Source organism: Cygnus atratus, chromosome 2, assembly GCF_013377495.2.
Source record: "Cygnus atratus isolate AKBS03 ecotype Queensland, Australia chromosome 2, CAtr_DNAZoo_HiC_assembly, whole genome shotgun sequence".
Taxonomy (NCBI): Eukaryota; Metazoa; Chordata; class Aves; order Anseriformes; family Anatidae; genus Cygnus; species Cygnus atratus.
Window position 1 is genome coordinate 111,541,286 of NC_066363.1, and position 22,773 is coordinate 111,564,058.

Genomic DNA, 22,773 nt, shown 5'->3' on the forward strand with positions numbered 1-22,773 from the left:
TGTTTGTTCTAATGTCAGGTTATATAAGAAAAGATTCATATCCTTTGTCTTCCAGGATCATTTAAAAACTTGCCTACGTAGAACATTGTACTGACGTGTCTGTTTGCGCTGTAATCATTTTTGCTCTTGTTTCTTTTAGATTAGCTTTGTTGTGGTACCACACAGTTGTTCGCCCCTTTTTTGCTCTTGACGGCAGCGATAACAAGGCAGGATTGAAAGAGGCAAAAGAGATTCTTGCAAAAAAAGAATCTGCTTATCCAAATTCTTCTCTGTTCATGTTCTTCAAGGGAAGGATACAGCGATTAGAGGTATTGCATGTTTCTGTTCTTCTGACTGATTTTTCCCCACCCATCTCCCCTTGTTATCTGATGTTTTTCTGGTGTGAATGAACTGTGCGAGCGTCAATAAATCTTGACTAAAGATGTAGACATATTAAAAGATAAGAAAGAAGAAAGGATCAACTTCTTCCTAGTTGCAAGTTCACATACCAAATCAGCTCTTCCACTACTTCTATCAGAATTAATAGCACTTCCAAATGTGTTTTTCTTCTGCTTGATGCATTTATAACTCCATGCTATAAGAAACTGCTTCTGGTCACTCATGAGCTCCTTGTGGTATAAATAGCTATTTCAGTTTTGCTTGTCAAGCTGAAATCTGAGTATTATCTGCTGAGCACATGGCATTTATCTTCCGCTTTTCATTTTATACATTGTTCACACACAGCTAATCATCTTCAATAATTTCCCATGAATAATTGCTTTTGCTTTTAAGAGGACAAAACAGGATGTTTTCTGTTGCTATGGTGAGCTGTGACCCAAGCAGAACGTATTCCTTGGAAATGTGTTTCTGAATACTGTTGCAGAGTGGTATTCTTGAAACACTGCAGCAGCCTTGTGGTTTTTAGCTGAATTGTTCTTCAAGAATCTCTGATAATCCAAGATGGCGATGAGTACTTTGAACAACTCAGCTTCTGCATTTATCTGACCAGGATATTTCTAAGGCATTTATGTTGTCAAGAAAACCCAGCAAAAAAGTATGAAACCAGAATGTTTGTCTCAATATCATAGTTAAGAACTAATCCGGATCTTGATGTTGGTGGTCCATTTTTTGCTAGTTTGCAGTTAATTCTCACAAATGCAGCTTAGTATTTTGAAGGGGGCAGCAGCAGTAACAGAACAGAGGGGCAGTCTTCTGTGGCCCATAAGATTTTGTAGGCATTTTCTTGTATGTGGTTTAACTGTGTGTTGTGTTGTGGTTTGATAGCTTTGTCTTTCTGGAAGCAACAGAATTATGCTGTCACAAGCAAGCTGTCAGTCTGGGAAGTGTTGCTGTTTACTGGGTGGGAAATATTTTAATGGTCTTTGTTCAATCATGTATATTCCATTTGTTTGGAAAAATTTGGGTTTGTTAGGAATACCTATACAATGAGTACAATTGCTATAGAAAACGTAAGTATGTTGATTGTCAGAATATGATTTCATATATGGAACTCCTTTCCTTTTTCTTTCTTTTTTTTTTTCTTTTTTCCCTCCTCTGATATTTAATGTAGTGGGGAATAAAATTCTACAACTACAACATGATTCTTCTGAATTCCAGGACAAGTTAGGGCAAAGTAATAAACGTACTTGTTAATAACATGAGTACAGATTTCTGTGTGTAAATACAGAGGATAGATCTTGGATGAGTGTCAATTTTGCTTCAAAGTAGAATTCTTTACCTGTTATTTTAGAGTATTTGTGTATAAAATGGTGTTGTTAATAGACACCCAAGTTTAATTCCAAGTGAAATAGTTTGTGCTGGAGGCCACGTGCCAGCGTTAACAAAGTTAGTTAGCTTAGGCAGGCAGAGTGCAATGCAGTAGGCTATGTAGCCATACCTTTGTCAGCAGAATGCTTACTGGTTGCTAACAGGAAATAAAATGCCCATTTTTTGTTTGCATGAAAGATTTCCAATCAACAACTTTTCTTTTTCCCTGCTGAAACTTTGCTCTGCGTAAATGCTTTACTTAAATATCTCAAGCTCTGTTAAGAAGGTACAAGTTTTATTTGCTCAAATATTGTTGCCATAATAGTGAAGGCAGGTACGTTACTGGGTGCTCCTACAAAGGCTGGGAAGTACTTACATAGCTGTCCTTGAATTTGTTGATAGGCAGGTAGGTTTAAATTCTTTCCACCTCACATACGAATACTATTTTGAAATGATTTACAGTAATTTGAAAGTCTCTGCTTTATCCTGTTTAACATGCAAAGTATACCAGCTGCAGTTCAAGGTATATTTTGCAGCATTTAACATCTGGTGTTTTTTTAACAGTTCTGTGATAAAATTTAATTGTACACAGATGAAAGGCTCATATGTTCTTATACAGAAGAACTTGTATGTTCTGAAAACAAGAATTGGGAACGGTCACTGTAGGGTTTGGGTTAGACCCTACTAGCACTCAGGCCATCAGATACTTTCTTTTTTAATAGCTTTTGATCCTACAAAATGTGCATTTTTTGTAATTTTCAGCTGATGGTATATTTGTCTTCCATTAGTCTGTGTGCGTGCATGTATTTACATATATACATATGAGTTGTAGAGATTGAATGCCATCCACAGGGACCTTGCAGGCTGGAGAGGTGGGCCCAAGCGGTTCAACAAGGCCAAGTGCAAGGTCCTACACCTGGGCTGGAACAATCCTCTCCAATGAAGACAAGCTGAGGGAGCTGGGGTTGTTCAGCCTGGAGAAGACTCTAGTGAGACCTTATAGCGGCCTTCCAGTACCTGAAGGGGGCCTACAGGAAAGCTGGGGAAGGGACTCTTTGTCAGGGAGTGGAGTGATAGGACAAGGGGGAATGGCTTTAAACTAAAAAAGGGGAGATTTAGGTTGGATATAAGTCAAAAAATTCTTTACTCAGAGGGTGGTGAGGCACTGGCACAGGCTGCCCAGAGAAGCTGTGGATGCCCCATCCCTGGAGGTGTTCAAGGCCAGGCTGGATGGGGCCTTGGGCAACCTGGTCTGGTGGGAGGTGTCCCTGCCCATGGCAGGGGGTTGGAATTAGATGATCTTTAAGGTCTCTTCGAACCCAAGCTATATGGTGATTCTATATGTAAATGTATGTGTATTCCCCAGAAAGAGAAAGAAACAGTAAGCACGCTTCAGCATTGTTCACTGTAGGCAGGGAAACTTCAAAAGGCAGAAGCAGTAATGCCAGACTGGATGCTGCCAGTCAGAACAATCCAACAGGAGAAAACTGTGAATGAAGATGGTCTAGCAAGAAGCAAAGACATGTAAAGCATGTGAGTCTATAATGGTTTGTGCTCCAAAGAGCATGCATAAGTATTAGTAAATGTTTAACCGAGTTTGTTTTTTTTTAAATGTAGCTTTATAAGTACTATAAATGCAGACAAAGTGTTTTTTTCCCCAGACTCATATTTTTGAGAATTGAAGTCAGAAGGCATTTGGACACTATGAAATGAATGAGTGAGGGAAAGGAGGAGGGTGGACTGGGAAAGCTGCAATCAAAGTGCACCAGAAAGTTAGGAGGGATGGGTGTAGGCCTAGCGTGTGAAAGGGCAAAGTAAGAGGTGGTGTTCTGAATCTGGCATATTTCTGCCCTTTAGCGTGCAGTATTACTTTATCTTTTACCTAACCAGCAACAAGTTTTAAAAATCTTTATCTGCTTTTCTAAATGGGGGACAAATAACCCCTATCTGAAATAGTTTTTAAAAACCACCACCACCAAAAACCGTGGCTTCATATGGAGAGGGGCAAGATGGCTCCTCTGTCTGGCAACACACTCTGGGTCTGTATATGTAAACACCTAGCCTTTAGGGCTGGGCCAAAAAAATCTCATGTTCTGAGGCTTGATCTGTAGAGTTCAGTTGGTGTAGATGCATGTTACGAGGCTGGATAAAAAGTGCCAAATACTCCAGCTGACTGGCAAAACACCAGTGGTATACTCAGGTGTGTTTAATCTGCAGGATCTTATGTATTGTCAAGGTTTATTTTCAGAAATTATGCTAGCCTCTGTCATTATTTGTTCAAGGCTATAAAATATATGAACCTCTGTTGGTTCAGGAAGCTTTCTTGGCTCTTTAAGCTCTGTAGATGGTTGTTTTCTGTAATTTGAAGTCAAGAAATGAAAGATTATTGTACTCACATGAGCTTTAATAATCCTCTTCGTGGTTATGTAGTTCTATATATTACAAGTTTTATGGATTAATCTTTTCTTTTGTCTTTGTCCAAGAGAAGCATAAGTGATGACCCTTTGAGGAATTACAAGTGTGTATGATAATGAGAGCTTAAAAACCAAAACAAACAAAACCAGTCAGCCTTGATGTTCTACTTGCTGACTCTTCTGTCTGTATAATTCTTACTGTTTACTCTCTAAAACAGTAAGTAGATGGTAATGAATTTATTTAAAGAATACTAAGAGTAGTAGTATTCTTTCTAGTAAGAGTAGAAATTCATGTCCTAGCATGTTGTCACAATCTCTGGAGACAATTGAAACTTTACTGAGGAGTATCCCAGGAGCTTATTTACTGAGCTCGATGCTTATGGAAAACTTACGTAGAAAACACTTTGGGAACTGGACAGAGAAATGGATTGTAGGAGGTTGCAAATCCATTTAGTTGAATGCTCATATTATTAGTTGTTCAGTGTTTCACGTGTTGCCCTATGTTGGTGTATCAGATTGCAGAAAATGATGTAATTATCCTTAGTTATTGTGTGGAATAACAAGCCCTGCAAATAAATTATTTATATCTTACAATATTTTTAGTTAGTTTTTTTTTTACGTTTTTAGAAAGTGAAATATCTTCCCAGAGAACTAAATATGTAGACTTTTTCTTTTTTTCTCAGAAGTTTTCAAAATGAAATTTTACTGAATTTTGAAACGTCTTCGTGCCAAAGATCAAGTTTTAAGCCCCCTTTTTATCTATTTGTCTAATTTATCTATTTTTCCCCATCCTGTAAGACTGAGCTCATAGTACTTACTTTCCAGCCAGTCATGTTGGGCTGATGCAACGTTGGTATTTTTCATTAATGTATAACGAGGAGAATGTGCTGCTACAAAACTGAACAGTCTGTATATTGCTCAGGCTCCCTGGAAATTTTAAGGACAAATATACTAAAACCAGAAAGACAGGTGGGTTGTATTCTTCTATCATGCCAACAAGCATCTTTGTTTCATCATTGCTTTGTTTTTGAAGTACGCAGTGTTTATATTGTTACAGCTATGGTTGCCTTTGCTTTGTGCTGTCTTGATGCAGTATATATGATCTATGGTGAAGTTGTCGTTCCTTAGCAACTAAAATAGCTTTCCCTGATCAAACAAAGAAAGAAATCTAATAAAATCAATCTAGATTTAGAGTTGGGATGGGGAGCAGGGGGCAGGGCAGGAAGCAGTGGCATGCCTTAAGATACAACACTACAAATTTTTGCAGGACTTTTGGATTTCTTTTACAGTGTTGTAGACATTTTTCTTGTTCAGGGGCAAATATCTTTTGTAGACATTTGCTTGTACAGTTTTGTAGACATTTGCAGGCAGTAGTGAGTGGTCTAAGGATTTTTTAATACAGAAGTGCTATAGCTGTATGTAAGAATGAATATAGGAACCCCCTTAAAAAAACTGTAGGCCACATTGGGAGAGATACACGGCATATATATGTAGAGTAAATGAGCATAAAATGAGCTAAATGTTAATTTGCATCTTCCTAAAGGCCTCAAGCCATTATGATGATTGGTACAGAGAAGTCTCTGGGAAAACTAGAGATAAGTGCAGTCAGAAGAACTATCCTTCTAGTTGTTACAAAACTATCAGCACCTTCTTGGATTCAATAGCAGATAGAAGGAATGCAGCGACTGATCTGGAAGGCTGAGGAGTGTAACTTGTTGGTGATCATTATTACACTATTAAACTCCTCCAATATCCTGGCCCTGCCCCATTTTTTTTTTCCTCTCTATATTTGACGTTTTTGAAGGCAGGTTCCATACTGTATGTTTTAATTTTTTTTTGTACATGGTGGAATTGATGATTATTACCTTCCAAGTAAACGCTTTGTTTTCTCATCTAAGGTTTCATTTAAATATAAATCCGAGTTGCTTTATATTAGTGATACTTCCTTTTTGTCTTTCTATTTGCCTATTGTATTATATTTCATGTTGTTAGTTTGAAATAAGTGGGAAAAATCCATTAACTATAGGACCTCTTTAAGATGTGTGCTTATCATTGTAAATAAAGGCTTTGCCATAATTTGCCCATACTCACATTCAAAAGTGATCAGATCTAAAGAGAGGAAGGAAGCTTGTCAAAGGACTTGCAATGTGGATCTGGTATATGAATGAGTATGATCCCTTCTTCTTCAAACTCGTAGCTCTGTGGTGACGTTTAGTTCTTTTAAAATCTAGAATCAAATCAGCTTTGAGTTTTTCCTCTCACTAGGATGTTTTGCCTCTCATTTAATCAAACCTGCAATCAGTATGACAACCTTTTTTTTTTCCACTGTATGTTTATGTAGAAAATTGAATGTGTTCTTTTAAAATCTGTTGGATAATATGATTTTTATAACTGTAGACATCTGACTTTTTTTTTTCTTTTCCTTTTGCCTTTGTTAGTGTCAAATCAATAGTGCCTTGACTTCATTTCATACTGCTTTGGAACTTGCAACAGACCAAAGGGAGATTCAACATGTCTGCTTATATGAAATAGGTAAATTGGATATTTTTATGCTATAAATATATCACTTTCAAGTTTTGATTAGTAACTTCAATAAAGAAACTGGATTATTTTTATTAGGATTATCAAAAGGTTTTGGAATACTGGCCTTTGTCTTGGTTGGATTATGTTGATGATAATCTTGACATCTTGTTTAGGGGAGTAGCATTCAACGATTAGCTTATATTTGCAGAAAACCTTAAAATTATAAGTGACGCAAAAATCATAGAATAGACTATAGAATCAGGAGCGAACTGTTCACCTACAGAAGCTTCGTTAAAATAAGCAATGAATTCATCTGCTTTGTCAGTGGAAGCACTGTTTCTGTGCCAAAAACTAATAGGTCTAATGGAGCTTCATAGATTGCAAGACCTATATTTCATTTCATGCTACTGATGTAAGAAAATGAACAACAACAACAAAGTTTAATTCTTTGTTTTTAGTTTGCGTAGAAGTCTTTAGAGTAGAGAAAATATGTTGAGTCAAGCTTTAAATGTGTCTGGTGTAGGTATCTTGTCATAGTCAGGAGGAATAAGAGGAGCAGGTGGTAACTTTGTAAACATTAGCATTCTACAAAACAGCCTTTTTATTTTTATTTTTGAAAAAAGGAGCTTTTGGTGTCTGTATAGATTTGCTATTGATATGAAATGGATTCATCGTCTTGTATCACACCTATAATTCAATAGTTTCCAGTTAACTTGAACGGGATTTTTAAATGATTGTTTAGTTTTGGTTTTAACTTTTCCAGTTTTTGGTACAATTGTTAAGCTAGCTCCAGCTCTCATAAGCAAATTTTATGTTTCGGTAATATTTGTTTATACCATGTTTGAATTACTGTGCTCTCATGTTAAATTGGTCTAATTTTTAGGTTGGTGCAGCATGATAGAGATGAATTTCAAAGATGCATTTGAGTCCTTTGAAAGGCTTAAAAATGAATCCAGGTGGTCGCAGTGCTATTATGCTTATTTAACAGCAGGTGAGTATTTTCAGTGATGCGGGTAAGTGATTAAATCAGCGATGTGATATGGCACTGTTTTCTTTCGGGAGAGTTGACTAGTGCACCTAGTGTGTTCCACACTGCCAGCTGCTTGTGCAGCTATCTGTCAGACTTCACTTATGTAATTTTATGTCATTTATTAATGCATGTGCATATGCCCTTGTCCTCCAGCTATAACTATGATATGACCTATCACTACAGTGAAAATGTATTGCAAAGATTTAGGTAATAAATCATTAGAGTTTGGGTGGTATTAGTCCTTTAATGGGTACGAAAAAAGAAATGCTGGCTTGTTAATGATCACAGAAGGATACCTGGGAGAGCTGGGATTGTGTTCAAGTCCCACTCTAGGTCCTTTGCAGAAGTGAGTGTTCCCCCCCCATAACTTAATGATATTTGATCTTTTTTTCCTGTTTCATATCAGAGCAGTATTAACACATTTTTGCTTCTGTGTTGTTATAGTGTGTCAAGGAGCCACTGGTGATGTCAGTGGTGCTCAGGATGTGTTCAAAGAAGTTCAGAAGCTTTTCAAAAGAAAAAACAATCAGATTGAACAATTTTCAGTGAAAAAGGTTTGTGTTTAGCAAAGGCTAACTTGTTTCAGTACAGTAGATACACCTGATAATTGTGTTGCATTATTTACCAGTATTTATTATTGAATGAATATCTGCTTTCTCCTGTGTTGCTTTTGTCAACTTATTGGGAAGGATTCAGGTGGAAAAACAATAGTGTCACATATTTTAAGGAGTTGGCAAACGAGATGTTAATTAGCTATTCACTTTTCAACTCAAGTAATTATTAAAGAGACAAATACACAATACCGTAGTTGTTTTGGTGATTTTTCTCTCTGGATTTGCTTTTCTTTCTCCTTTTTTATCTTGTCTTTTTTGTCAAAGCCTTAGTTCTTTTTGACAGCTAGGGAAGTCTTGGAAGTAGACAAGTCTAGCCTAGCCCAGACTTGTCTAAGAAGTATCACCCAACCTATGATCTTGCAGATGTTGCTTCATCAACATCCAGTTAGTATGTTCTTGAGATTGTGAAATAGAAAAAAACATGTCTAGGATAAAGAAGCTTTAATTTTGGTCAATATGTAAGTCCTGTAATTGACAGATTTTGATTTTCATTCTTAGTCTTTAATCTACAATGACGTTTTATTAAAATTGTTGGGTGTTTTCATGAAACAATTACTGTTGGTGATATATTGTTTGTGAATATTATGCTTGCTGTAAAAGTACAGATGACAGATCTTCTCTCTTTTTTCTTTCTTCCCAATTTGCAGGCAGAAAGATTCAGAAAACAAATGCCAACCAAAGAGCTCTGTGTCCTGGCTTCCATTGAAGTATTGTACTTATGGAAAGCACTTCCAAACTGTTCCCTCTCCAACTTACAGCATATGAGCCAAGGTATAATATGGGTCCTTGATATATTTGTTTTAAATGAGGTATACAATTTTCTTCTTTTGTGCAGACTGGCTGACTGTTGTAGCATGAAAATTTAAACCAGCATGCATATGTGATAGCAAAACAGTTTGAGTAGCAGTGGAATAAGGACCCATTAAGATTCAGCTTAATGCTTCATTTTTACCATTTGTATAGTTTCTTTTGGAAACTTTTTTTTTTTTTTAACTGTTGCATATAGTTCGGTTTCTAATCAGTTATGTATGCCCATTAGAATCATAGAATTATCTGGGCTGGAAGAGACCTTCAGGATCATTAAGAACAAACATAAATAATTGCTCAAAGTGAAACAGTAGTGTGGTAGTTACTGTTCAAAGTCAGCAGACAAAATTGAACTCATTTAAACCTAACTATAAAATTAAAAAATAAAACCACTAATTTATTTCTGCATGTTAATTTTCTTCTAAGAGGGAATATGTAGCTTGTGAGGCTATCCATGATGTGGTGAGGTTTCTTTTTATGTTGGCTGCTGGGAGCAGAATCTTAGTGGTGAAAGGTGTTCTGCTCTTGCCTCTTTCTCAGTCTCCAGATGTCTTTGGATGAGATCTGTCTAAAAAAAATTATGGTAGCAGTGTTTACCAAGGACTATTTACTACCCTTCCCTCCATCCACACATCAGTCTTTTTTGCATCCTGCAGTTTCCAGTTATTCTCCACTCCTTCAGAAAATTAAAAATAAAGTCTGCCACTCAGATTTCTTTGGTTCTGTAATTGTGAGATTTTGGGGGTCGTACATGATTTTTACATAAAGCTAGAAAACTAGGGTCAGGACTAGTTGTTTTTTTTTTTTCTTTCTTTTTTTTTTTTTCAGGACTAGTTGTGGTTTTGTTCTTTTTTCATTTTTTTAAAATTTAAGGTAATTTGTCCATTTAAATTGTATGGTGGCAGTGGGTTGCATTCAGATCCCTAGTTTTGTAGTCTCAAAAGACAATGGTGAAGGTTTTAAAATGAGATTTACTTGTATAAAAATAGATTCCAGTATTTTTTTTTTGTAATTTGCCTGTAGAACAATCAACCTTATAGATTGCAAATGGCATTTACTCCTGTCCTGCATATTCAAAAGCAACATAGATTTTTTTCCTTTAAGCTTCCATCTGGTGGTGCACATTTTAATGTGAAGTAGCAATATGGATTAAAATTCAGTGACAAACTTCTTGTAAGGCTTGACACTGACAGATGTGTCTGCATCAGTGATCCTTGGTTCAAGATTTTCTGCACAGTGAAAATGTTGCCATGCCTTATGTGTATCTCAAGAATGATGAGCTGATAAAGGATTTTTCTTTTTGTTTGCTGCTTCTTCTCATGGACAAAGGGGGGTTTACTATGCTGGAGGGAGTTTCCAGGCTTTTCCTTGGGGCTGGAAGTTGACATAATAAAGCTCTGGTTTGTAGGAATTAAGTTGAACCCATGTGTATCTTCATAAGTAAAATGCCACGTAAGTTTAGACTTTCAATAAAAATGAGAGCTGCCAGAATTATGTGTTGTGTAGTGTCCAAATACTTTATGCAGCCAATCCTTAATTAATCATAGGTGGTTCATTTGTGATGCGGATAAACCGTTTTGTGACTGCAGACCTGGTTTAAATCCATCAGAATTTGTTAGATGAGGCAGAATGTGAAGTTAAAGGAGCCCTACTGCTCCCAGACCCTAGCTCCTTTTGAAGGCTTGAAAAATCCTGCAGACACCCCTGTTACTGTAGTCTCCGGAAGCGACGGTGCAGACAAGTGCAAATGGTTCTTCATGGAACTAGTCTTGGCTTAACAGAGCTGTTCTGAGCTGTTACTAATAGGCTTGATCAAAATGGAGCCTGACTCATCTAGAGATGGCTACGTGCATCGTGATTCATTGAGAACAGCACTATGCAGCTGAAGGCACAGTCTGTCCCTAGATTGTAGACCATCAGAGGTCTGGCAAATTAACCTTATCTGCTCATCAGCACTGGGAAGTGTGATGCCAAAGTACCCTAGTCTGGGATTTTAAGTCCAGTACAGATTTCTGTGTCTGTCACTTGGCTTCAGTTAAGAACAAATCAGGTTTGTCTGGACTGCTTGGTTTGCTTGGTTGAGGGTTTTTTTTTTTTTTTGCTGTTATCCTTGTAACTTGGACTATATATTTTTCTTTCAATATCTGGAACAACCCGGTTGCCTGTTAACACCAGGAGGAGTTGATTGTTCATGAACTTTAACTTTCTAGTGAATACTTCAAGGACAAGTAGAGAAATGTATTCTCTTCCATTGAAAAGAGCACACCCACTACTGCAGAGGGCCAATTCGTTCCTGTTAGGAATTATTACCATAAGTGACAGATTGCTTGAAGAGACTGACACAAAATGGGTTGTATTTTAAAGAAACCAAACTACTCTGATGTAGATTGTTATTAACATCTCCTTTTTCTAGTTAAATTGAACTGTTAGACTAAAAGTCACCATAGATCGCAGTTCTTGTCTAAGGAAGGATTTCAATCCATCTTATTTGTTTATTGAAATCTTTTCATTAAGCTTGTCAGGATGTTGATGATTCATCAGCTGTTGGTTTGAGGAATTTGCTTCTTGGTGCCATACACAAATGCTTGGGAAATTCTGAAGATGCTGTTCAGGTAAGTTGTTAAATGATAATTATACCATTAATCCTGTTTTATGAACTATTATATTAAACAGTAAATATTGTTGAGAGAGTGTTAAGCCACTAATTTTCAGTGCTATCGGTCCATCTGTTGTATGAATCCCAACAGAATAGGTTGGGTTCTTTTCAAATCTTGTAATTTAGTGTGGCTTCGTTATGGTATCTGTTGTAAAAAATAATTGGCTAATGTCGAGCAAACGCGGAAGCTAACGTGGCTTGTAGAGGAAGAGTTAAGGGGAAGCTGGGTAGAAGAATGGAAAAGTTCTTCTGCTTCTGGGTTTACTCTATCCGACAAAGAAAATTCAACTTAAAAAAAATAAAAATGAAGGCTGACCTTTTGAAGGCATAGATATACTGCTCTAGAGCTATTAGACACTGAGAGCTCTAATTATTAGCACGTACCAAAAAATAATTTTGCCATTGCTCCAGACTGTAGGCACACTCCACATCTCTGTAGGCAGAACTTTTTTTTCTTCGCTCCCCAAAATGGAATACAATTCACATAAGGAACCTGGGAGCTGATGCTGGTTTTAAATGTATGTTTTCTGTTTTTCTCAAGCATAGTTTAAGTAATCAATGCACTTACTCTTCAAAATTAAATTTCCTTGTTAGGCCTAATAGTTTTCAATATAAAGTTGGAAAAATTTTGACTCAGTTAATACATTGCTTGGTAAAAATACAAACAAATGATTTTTACCTTGATGTAATAGTGTTAGTGAAAACCTCTGTGTCCTTGCTTAAAGAATCTCTACCATTGGAAATTTAAACTTATTTTAGCTCTGGGCTAATTTCTAGTGCTTGAAGTTGACAGGTACTTCTGGATTTTTAACTGAGCAAACAGTCTATTTTAAAGTTATTGCAATCTATTTCTTTGTATAGTTTTTTCAGCGAGCTGCTAAAGATGAGCTGTGCCGTCAGAACAACTTATACATCCAGCCATATGCTTGCTATGAACTTGGCTGTCTTCTATTAGACAATCCAGAGGTAATAGTATAATCTATTTTTTTTAAACTCTTAGATATCTACTGTAGAGATTTATTTATTTATTTTACTAAGAAATGTAGTGTGTTTTAGGTAGCAGCATTTTAATTTCAGTGTTAAGAGCTTCTGTAAGGACGTTCTGAGGTGCTTAATGCATCTGTTGGTAACACTGCAATGACATACTTTGTTACTGGGTTTTATTCGTATGTAACAGAGTCTGAGACTGTCTGGAATTGTTCGGGGGAGTTGCTACATTCCTGACATTAAGTGATGTCTTACTTCAGGATTAAAATAAATGTTTGCAAACCATCTGCATTTCTATAGCTGAGATGTTTATGGACAGCAAGCACTGAAGCAAGAGTTTTGATGAACAAAGCACTATACTTTGTTATTTAGTACTTTTCACTGAAAAGCGCTACAAGGACTTGTAAAAAACACTTTTTCTTTTCACCCCTCTGGTCATGCCATGATGCCCATTTTTTTTTTTTCATACATCACTTACAGCAACAGCATATGTAAGTACTGGGGTATAGAAATACTTGCATCGCCCCTGAGGATGCAGAGAACCCTCTCTCCCTGCACTTGCCCTGTGTTCCTGCTGTTGGTGACAGCAGAGGCCTGGTAAAAACGCCTTGGATAGGTAGGGATTTGTTTGCAAATAATAATTAGTGAAATTACATTTCCTAGGTGAATGTCTAAGATCCTGTTCTTGCATATTTAATTTTCTCTTGGATACTGTTCAAGTTCAAAGATTACCTGTAATAATTTTTTTTTTCCAAATAGAAGCGTGTGTTTTCCTAAAGTATCTCCATATTCTTGAATCAAACTTATACTGTGAACAATATGGCATTTGTCAAGTCTTTTTATGTTGGGAATATTTATGCCCACTCCTGGACAAATGTCTTCATAATCTCTGTGGTGGTTTTACCCAGCTGGGCAGCTGAACTCCACCACAGTCACTCTCTCACTCCCCCTCCTCAAAGGAAATGAGGGAGAACATACGATGGAAAGGGTTCAAGGGTTGAGATAAGGACAGGGAGAACACTCAATGATTATCGTCATGGGCAAAACAGACCCAGCACAGGGAGACTAATTTAATTGATTGCCTATGACTAGCAGACTACAACTGTGAGAAACAAAGCCAACTAAAAACACATCCCACCCTCCCACCCACCCTCTTCCACCTCCTCCCCCTGAGCAGCACAGGAGAACGGGGACTGGGGGCTGTGGTCAGTCCCTGACACTTCGTCTCCGCCGCTCCCTCACGGTCACTCTCTGCCCCTGCTCCACGTGGGGTCCCTCCCACGGGATGCCGTCCTTCCCGAACTGAGCCTGAGGAGGCTGCCCACAGGCAGCAGCTCTTCAAGAACTGCTCCCACATGGCTCCATACCACGGGGTCCATCCCCCAGGAGCAAACTGCTGGAATACAGGTTCCCCACGGGCAGCAGCTCCCCCCAGACCCCCTGCTCCTGCGTGGGCTCCTCTCCATGGGCTGCAGCTCCGGCCCCGGGCTTGCTCCTGCGGGGGCTCTCCATGGGCTGCAGCATGGAGATCTGCTCTGTGTGGGACCCATGGGCTGCAGGGGGACAGCCTGCTCCACCAGGGGCCTCTGCACAGGCCGCAGGGGAACTGCTGCTGCCTGCCTGGAGCACCTCCTGCCCTCCTGCTGCACTGACCTTGGGGGCTGCAGGGCTGGTTCTCACTCCTTTCTCCCAGCTGCTGCTGTGCAGTAGATTTTTTTTTTTTTTCCCTCTCTTAAATTTGTTCTCTTCTTATTGTCGCTCCCTGGCTTGGCTCTGGTCAGCGGCGGGTCCCTTTTGGAGCTGGCTCTGCTCTGACATGGGGCAGCTGCTGGGCTCTGCTTACAGAGGCCACCCCTGCAGGCTTCCTGCTACCAAGACCTGGCCACGTAAACCCAATACAATCTCCCATACCAGCGCATCCTCAAAGCTAACTCAACTAGGGGCATGCATACCATCGTACTATTTTGTGATATATAAGGAAAGTGATTTTAGTTGTTTAAATTCCTGGAAAGCTGTATGTGCTTGACACTTTGGCTTTCACTCTGATGTGAAATAAGGCTTTTGTTGTTCTGAATGAAGAAAGCAATCACCTGATTTTCATACTTGGTTGATGAATACATTTGATTGCTCAGGTCTTTGCCTATACTCTGCCTCCTGGGGAGCTCCGAGTTTCCTAAAGTCGTGCAACTTCACCACTCACTGTGCTGTTTCCTTCCTCAAACGTATCCTCATTACTCGGGAGTTTATGCTGCTTTATGTAGTACCTCCTGAATCAGATTGCAAGTTAGGGGAAGTGGTTACAGGGAACGAGCTTTAACCCCCACCTCATTGTATGTAGTTTTATAAAGTCATGGGGTTGATAGTGTCTCATGTTCTTAAGATTCTGGGTTAGGTTGTTTTTAGTCTTACCTTACTTAATTATCTGAGCTGAACCTTTCCCTTGAAGAGGAAGGGAAAAGAAAGTCTTTCAATAAAGAAGGACTAGCACAATGAAGGACAAAACTAGAGAAAATGCTTTTAAAAATAATACAAATAATACTCTTTTTGAAAACTGTGATGCCGTATGACATAGAACTCGTCTTTGAAGCCTGGTAGGGAAGTCTGAGTTCAGTAATGTTCCTGCTGCTTTTTTTTTTTTTAATGTTTAAATTTGATTATGTTAAGTGTCTCAAAAAAAAAAAAAAATGTTGCAACTGCTGCTAGGTGGAAGTGTGGTGAGTAGTGAGGTTATCTCAAAGCTCTGCAAATTTAGGAGCACTCCTTCTGTCCTTGCCTTATATGTGAAACATGCACACAGAAACCAAACATACTTCATTTTGTGTGTTTGAGGGCTGAACAAGCCTTGGCTTGTAGCTGCTACTGAGAAGCTGTGGTAGCACTTAGTATCTGAAAGGAAACTACCTCTCTTGGCACGTGGATAATAAGGAAGCAAATGTTGCTTGACTTGAATAAAGTGGCATGGGGTGGGAAAAAGAAAAAGCTGGAATTAGAGGTGAGTGGATGCTATTTTTAGAAGACTGCATTTACTAGCTTGAGGTACCATGCAAGTCATATTTGAGAGCTCTGTAATGTTTAAGAAAGAGAAGGGAATAGGATTTTATTACTCACCTTTACCAGAGAGGCTAAGCATATTGAAGAATATGCATGTTAGTATAAAAAGCATGTTTTTGTTAAATATACATTCCTTTAAAATGACTCATAATTACATGTTTGACCCGTCATGCAATCTGAATCATCTTTGTTAATTTTTAACTTGGTTAGAATCAAATTCTTTGAGATTTTAGTATGGTTACATCAAGAGTAAGATTTTTTTTTTGTTCTTATATGCCGTGAATGTAATTTAACCAATGTAAATACATAAGACCGTATTTGGGTATAATTGAGTAAGAAAACTAATTTTTTCTGTCTCTTATCAAGCAATTCATTATTTATTTGTAGTACTTCTACAGTACCTTTTTAGGAATAAAATGTGAACTTTTTGTAGTAAATATTAATCTGCAAATACATACATCTTTTCTTTGGAGTTTGAAAATTAGATTTCTGAAAACTTTTAGTTCCTTAAAAAAACGAATTTTGTAAATAAATGGCTTAAACTTCAATTAAGAATCAAAAATTACTCTATAGGTCAATTAGTCATGAGTCACTAGTCTCCCTGTGCACTGACGTAGCTCACCAACGTCAGCAGCAACATCCATGTGAAGCTGCAATTGCTCCTTCCTTTGTTAAAGACTTGAAATATGTAATACTTGACTTGACTGCCTCATAGTATTTCTGGTTTCCTACCTAACCTGAGGGGTTTTCGTCTGCTTGATACCTTGTTTTCAAGGTAGAGATGCTATTCTGGACTGACCAGGCTGTATACTTGAGATACTTTCTGTAACATTTGCGATGCATTTCTAATGCGGTATCTGTCTTTTTGTAGACTGTGCCAAGAGGCAAAACCTTACTTCTCCAAGCCAAGGTAAAAACTAAGACACTTTCAAACTTATCTTTCTGAGAGAAGGGTATTTGAGAGGTTGTATTGTGTTTGTTTGTTTTGTGGGTGTGTCAGTGTCCCTCACCTGTAATCTACAGCGCTAACATGTAGGTACACATTTTTATATGATGCACATTTATGTTATGTAGATATGTATTGATAGGTCAGTCATGGTACAGAGTCCACGTTAGTGACCTCTGCTGAAGTGTTAGGACTTTGCCTAGTTTTTCAACTAAGACTCGGATACAGAAACGTTGAAAACTACAACTTGCAACTTCATATATGTCCTGTCTGGTCCCTGTCTTGGGAGTGAGTGTTGGGATTTTTCTAGAGCTGTAGGACTTGTGTAACTTCCCAGGTACTGTTAATCTAAACAGATTCCAAACAGCACATTGGAAATGGAAGCTTTCTGCTCTCTTCACCAATTTGGAATTTCTGTAATTATTCAGTTGCTTTGGGTAATGCAGGGATATAAACAGCAATAAAGAATCTCCACCTCTTCTCTTCAGTCTGTTTTGCAGTGTGACCTCTTAAGCATTACTAGTAAAATTATCTTCATATGCTAAAGTGAAGGAGGCTAATAGTTGCATGTTTTTTTGTATTTCAGGAGGAATTTACGGGCTATGACTTTGAGAACAGATTGCACGTCCGCATACATGCAGCGTTAGCCTCTCTAAGAGAAGTAGTTCCACAGTGATGGACAGCAAGTTGTGTTATCCTTTCCCACAGTTTCTGCACTTTAAGATGAAGCAGAAGAAAATGCTGTTGGGAAGACCAGCTTTTCTTCTGAAAACCACTTGTGCCAGAGACACTTTCATAGTATGGTCAAAGTTGGTATGGCTTAGTAAAATATTACAATTTTTATTGGAAGTAAATCAACCAGGAAGAAGGTTAAGTGACCTTGTATATTTTAACTCTAGTTTTTATTTTGTTTAAACCAGGCTGAACACAATTACTTGTAACTCTGCAAGTGAGCCTAAATAAGCACACAGGTTACTTCAACAATATTGGCAGATGTGATTTTTACTTTTTAAAGTAGATTTAGATCTAAAATATGCTAAGGGGAGCATTTTTGTTTTGATTAGAACATGATAAAAGTGGTGTAAATGTTGAAGATGGGAGTGGGCAGAACGCTTTTTTTTTTCTTCAGGTATTAGCCAATAAGCAAGAGAGAGAAAACTATTTGGCCACAAAAAGCAGGTCCTACTAACTTGGAGTGGTTTATTTCAGTGACTTCATGAGTAATGTGTGGATTTTAAACCTCCCATCCCCCTTCCATTCTTAATTCCTTCCCCTCCCAACCCAGCTCATAGTTGCGATATAAATTATGTCAATGTTTAGGATCTGTGCTTCTGGTACATTCCAGCCACGTACTTTGTTTTACATGTAATTACAGTGAGAGCAGTTTTTATTTCTGTTCTTAATATTCTGAATATACATTAAAATAAGTAAGCCAGATAGAGTAATTTTACGTATTTTCCATTCAAGCTGCTGAACCTTTATGGCAGTGACCTTTAAAGGTATTAAACAAACACACCCACTCCACACCTCCAACCCTATTTTGGTAGCTTTACCAATACTACACTATCTTAAGTCTCTGTATGGTATTCCAAACCTGTGGTGTTAAGATACCAAGATACCAAAATACCTCTGAGAGCTTGATACTTTTTCCATGACCATATAATTTTTAATACGTGGCCATCTATGTGCTCATGTATAGCTTTTTTTTAACTCTTTGTCTGTAATATGTAGTATCTCCTTGTGTTGTATATTCAATTAGTATCATGTTCTAGGATGGTCAATATTTTTTTAAAGAAGCTTATGAATGGAAATCTGACCAGGAAGTTAGTTCAATTGTGTTACTTTGTAGAGCTAAGAAAACTGGGTATCTTTGGAAATAGTTATCTAAAAGCCTTATCTTTACTTTGGTCAGGTTGCCTTAAACAGTTCCTTAGCTTAAATATTTTTCTTTTCTTACCTTTTTGCAGAATACGTTGCCAAGGTTTTAGACCTTGCCTGCACCTAACCTTCATTGATTTGCTTTTGAAGTTGCATCTAAAGCAAGACTGATATGGAGGAGAAGTAGTAATATCATATTTGGTAGGCCAAATGAAATGGTTGAGACACTTTTATTTCTCTCTAGAAATACACAGTTCCTGCTATGAAAGGCATTCCTAGAGCAGTTAAACACTTCTGTTGCAGTTCCCGAAGGAGAGGAGAGACTTTATTTTTCTATATCCTAGGTATGTTACAGATAGTAGTACACTGTTGGGTTTTTTATTCAATTTAATCAGTAATATTGAGTCACACAGGAGTGTTCAACCTTATTTGAATTGGTCAATCCAAATAAGTATTGAATAGAATATAATATATATTGTGTGTGTATATGTATAGTGACTGCTTAGAATTCGAATCATTATTTAAAAAAAAAAAAAAAAGGTCTTTGATGTACTTGAAATCTTATTTTGTCCTACCTGACTTTTAACATTTTGTAGTCAGAGAAACAATCCACTCTGGGTGAATAGCTAGAGACGGTACATTTAATGACAAAATTCCTTTAAAATGCACTGCTTAAATATAACGTGAGACTAGGCTGTTCAGGACACAAAGCACCTGCATGCGATTTGTGTTGGGATGTCTAGGGGTCTACATACTTGGAGGTAGCTAGCAAATTGTAGTAAACTTATTAAAAGGCCTGTTCTTCTCACCAGGCCGGGAGAAGGTATGGAAAGACACTATATATTAACGTAACAGTTTAGCTCTGTGCAAGTTGCAGCTTTTCTGTGGATTTAGCAACTCATCTGATTTCATCACTGAAATGGTACTATCTGTTTCTGTAATTTTTTTCTCCCCTCACAGGAGAATCTCCTACCTTGTAAATGTCAAAATTATTTTTTATGTTAGATTGTGCCTGTGATGAGAAAACATTTCAACTGTATTTTGTGTAAACTGATAAGTTTTTATACTTTGGAACTCGGAGGCATGGTCTAATAGCAATAATGGAATATGCATCTTGCTAGTTCATATGTTAAGACTATCTTTACTGGGTCAGGTATTTTTGTTGATGTTGATGCAGTTTTTATCTCAATATGACTCATTTCAAATAACTAGAATTTATAGATGTCACTAAGTGGCATATTTATTGTGATGTACTGTAAATGTTGTTAATTTACAGAACTTGCACTTTTATATTTCTGAGTAAAATTAAAAGAAACGTGGACATGAGTTTTGTTCCTTTGCTCCTCAAATTTGTCTTTTAAATTGGTGGCCTCCTGAACAAGATGATATCAAGTATTGGAAAAACTTCTGGGATGTCAAGTGACTCTGTAACAGTTTTCTAGTCAGCAATTACCTCAGCTTTTGTTCTTCCAGTATAATTATAGTCTCCTGTTTTGGAAAGTGAGTTACATGTGTCATGTTGAGATCAACCATAGAACGAACAAGGTTTAACATGCATTTTTAAGAAATCAAATTTACTCATTCTTCATTTAAAAAAAAAAGAAATAAAAACAACACACAAGTGTAATCTGTTGTATTCCTACACCTTTGAAAAATGTTTCTAATTTACTCTAAAGCAAACAATTTAATTTATCTCTGATTTTTAATGCTTGTTTCATATTCTGGTTCTGCTTTATTCTGAAATAAAATTCCCCAAACGTTATATTGAATTGCTTATCAATTTACAACAATCTGATCATCTTCCTAATGACTGATCGTGCTGTAGTTTAAAAACTGCTCTGTAGCTGTTTGGAAGTTGAAAGGGAACTAGCATTATACTGGTGTAGAGCTATACGTGGTTTTACAAAGGTGTTGCTAGAGCCTTGGTGGTGTGGTGAAAGCAGGGTATCATATATAAGACATGTGAATTCCCTTTCCAGTCATTACTAAATTTTCTTACTAACATTGATAACGATCATTTGCATGAAAAATCACGTGATCACTGAACTGTATTATTAAAGGTAATATTTAGAAGTAAAGGTATACTTCTAGCTGTTTTTTAATGCAATTGGGCAGCCAGTGGCATTTGACCAAAACATCTGTCATTGGATCAGCAGAGGGTCTTGAGAGCTGGTCTACAACATAAATGGTAGACTCCACTGAACTTCAGGAGTAAGTAATACAGATACACTGCCTCTAATTCTTCATCCTGACAGAGCTGTACAAGAAAATACTCTATATAAAATTAAAGTTTGAGGGTGGGGGGGGAATGGGGAATTGCTTCTCTGCTAGTTACAATTTGAGTAGATGCTTATACAACATTGCCTTTCATTCTGATGTTTTGAGGTGAGTAGAAAATGCTTCAAAAACTCCTTTTCTGTGAGTCTTTCTGGATAAGATGGAAATATTCTGCAAGCAGGTGAGTTCCAGTTCAGGCTTTTCTGGAGTTATATACTGAACTACTTCTATTTCACTGTATCTTTTTTAAACAAGTTTGGACCCCTTTGGATCTCATTGCTAAATTGCCCAGGATTTTCATGACCTGTGTAGTTGCTGTGTTTTAACCACAGGGAGTTCATGTTCAGTTGTTTTACTGTTACCTATAACTTTTTTTCATTGCTACTTTCTCCAGAATGCTTTTTATCTATTGATGTGAATTCTTCTAAGACAGTTTTCCAGTGTACAAACTGATTAATCTCTCGTGTTCGGCAGGACTGGCTGGTCCTTAGCCAGATTTTTTCAGTCATCTTTTTTTTTTTTTTTTTTTTTGCAGGCTATGCTTATGTATAGGGGGTGCCCAGAGAGGCTCCGAGACAAACAGGTGCAGATTAGAAACGCTCGTCTGAGTTGAATATTCCAGACGTGCAGAGGGGAAGAGAGACTGTTAGACTTGGTTGAACAAAAAAGACGTTTATGTAATATACACCTACCTGTGTTTCATTCAGAGCAGTATGTTTAATGTATTGAAAAAAGGTAATTGTACTCCTGGAGACTATACCTATCCCCACAGGTCTCACTTGCAGCAAAGGTCCTCAGCAAGGGGAAGATGGAGTCAGAGACATGTGCATACACGTTAGGTAAAAACAGTATTTTGTAGCTTTGGTAGGTAAAGCTAGAAAGTTTTCTTGGAGGTTTTCATATATGAATGCAAACCTCACTTAGAATTCTACTAAGGTTTCTGGGGAGTAGAAATACAAAGGTGGTGTGTACGAAAAACACAAGTCCTGTTCTACCTCTTTAGGTGAAAGATTCCAAGTTTAAAAAAAAACAAAATTAAAAAACCTAACCATTGTCATACATTGATCTTTTGTAAATTGTCTTTGATGAAGAGTTAATGATCAAATTGTGTTTTTTTTCTTTTTTTTTTTTTCTCAGAAACAAAAGGTTTGTCTGGGACTTTGACTCACTGAACTTCTGTCTGGTAACTAGTCTCTGTCTCATGTAAGATTTTAACCTTGTCTGGAAGCTATTACTTCTGCAGATGGGGCAGAAGATGGCAGGACAAGGTCATTATCTTCAGTTAGGCAGACAGCTCTTACGCTGACAGGCTCTTCCTTTTTGGGCCAAAGGGCAATGTGTTTTAGTGGAGCAGCTGGTACAGTTCTCATCATGGATTTAGTCTAGGTGGCTTCCAAAGCTGGCATTCAAGTTCCAGTGCAGTGAATTAGTTCCCAGAGAATTTTTTTTTCCTATAAGCTCCTGGGTTGTGCTCTTCCTAAGTTTCAGACAGACATTGTTAGTGGCTGAAGCTTTTTAAATACTTAAGGACACTTGTGCTTCTGTTCAGTGACCTCTAATTATTTTCTGTTTTATGGCATCTGTATCTAAACATCTTCAAAGCTTTTGATGTGCAGTTTCACAGGCCTGGAATTTTTGAAGTTTTCCAAAGAAGGATATTTACAAGGTGTAATTTGATCCATATTCATTGAGATGTTCCCATGACATTCTGCACACAGGTACGTTTAGTGTGTTTATGAAGTCCTGTTGCTTCCATATGCTCTCCATACTGAAATCTAGACTTCAGATTATTCTGACTCCAAAAGTAATGCATTCTCAAAGTATGTCCTATTCTGTAACATTCT

At 37.4% G+C, this 22,773-nt stretch overlaps 1 protein-coding gene across 1 annotated transcript in view; it reads left to right on the forward strand.

Annotated features, from left to right (window-relative positions):
• Positions 1–20,414, forward strand: part of TTC39C (tetratricopeptide repeat domain 39C) — a 39,865-nt gene extending 19,451 nt beyond the window's left edge. Inside the window, exons 6-14 of the mRNA XM_035564061.1 lie at positions 140–308; positions 6,599–6,692; positions 7,567–7,674; positions 8,158–8,267; positions 8,975–9,098; positions 11,649–11,746; positions 12,652–12,756; positions 16,700–16,738; positions 17,361–20,414. Coding sequence (XP_035419954.1) covers positions 140–308; positions 6,599–6,692; positions 7,567–7,674; positions 8,158–8,267; positions 8,975–9,098; positions 11,649–11,746; positions 12,652–12,756; positions 16,700–16,738; positions 17,361–17,450 — 937 coding nt within the window. The 3' untranslated portion in view covers positions 17,451–20,414. The remainder of the gene's footprint in view (positions 1–139; positions 309–6,598; positions 6,693–7,566; positions 7,675–8,157; positions 8,268–8,974; positions 9,099–11,648; positions 11,747–12,651; positions 12,757–16,699; positions 16,739–17,360) is intronic.
• Positions 20,415–22,773: the final 2,359 nt, after the last annotated feature.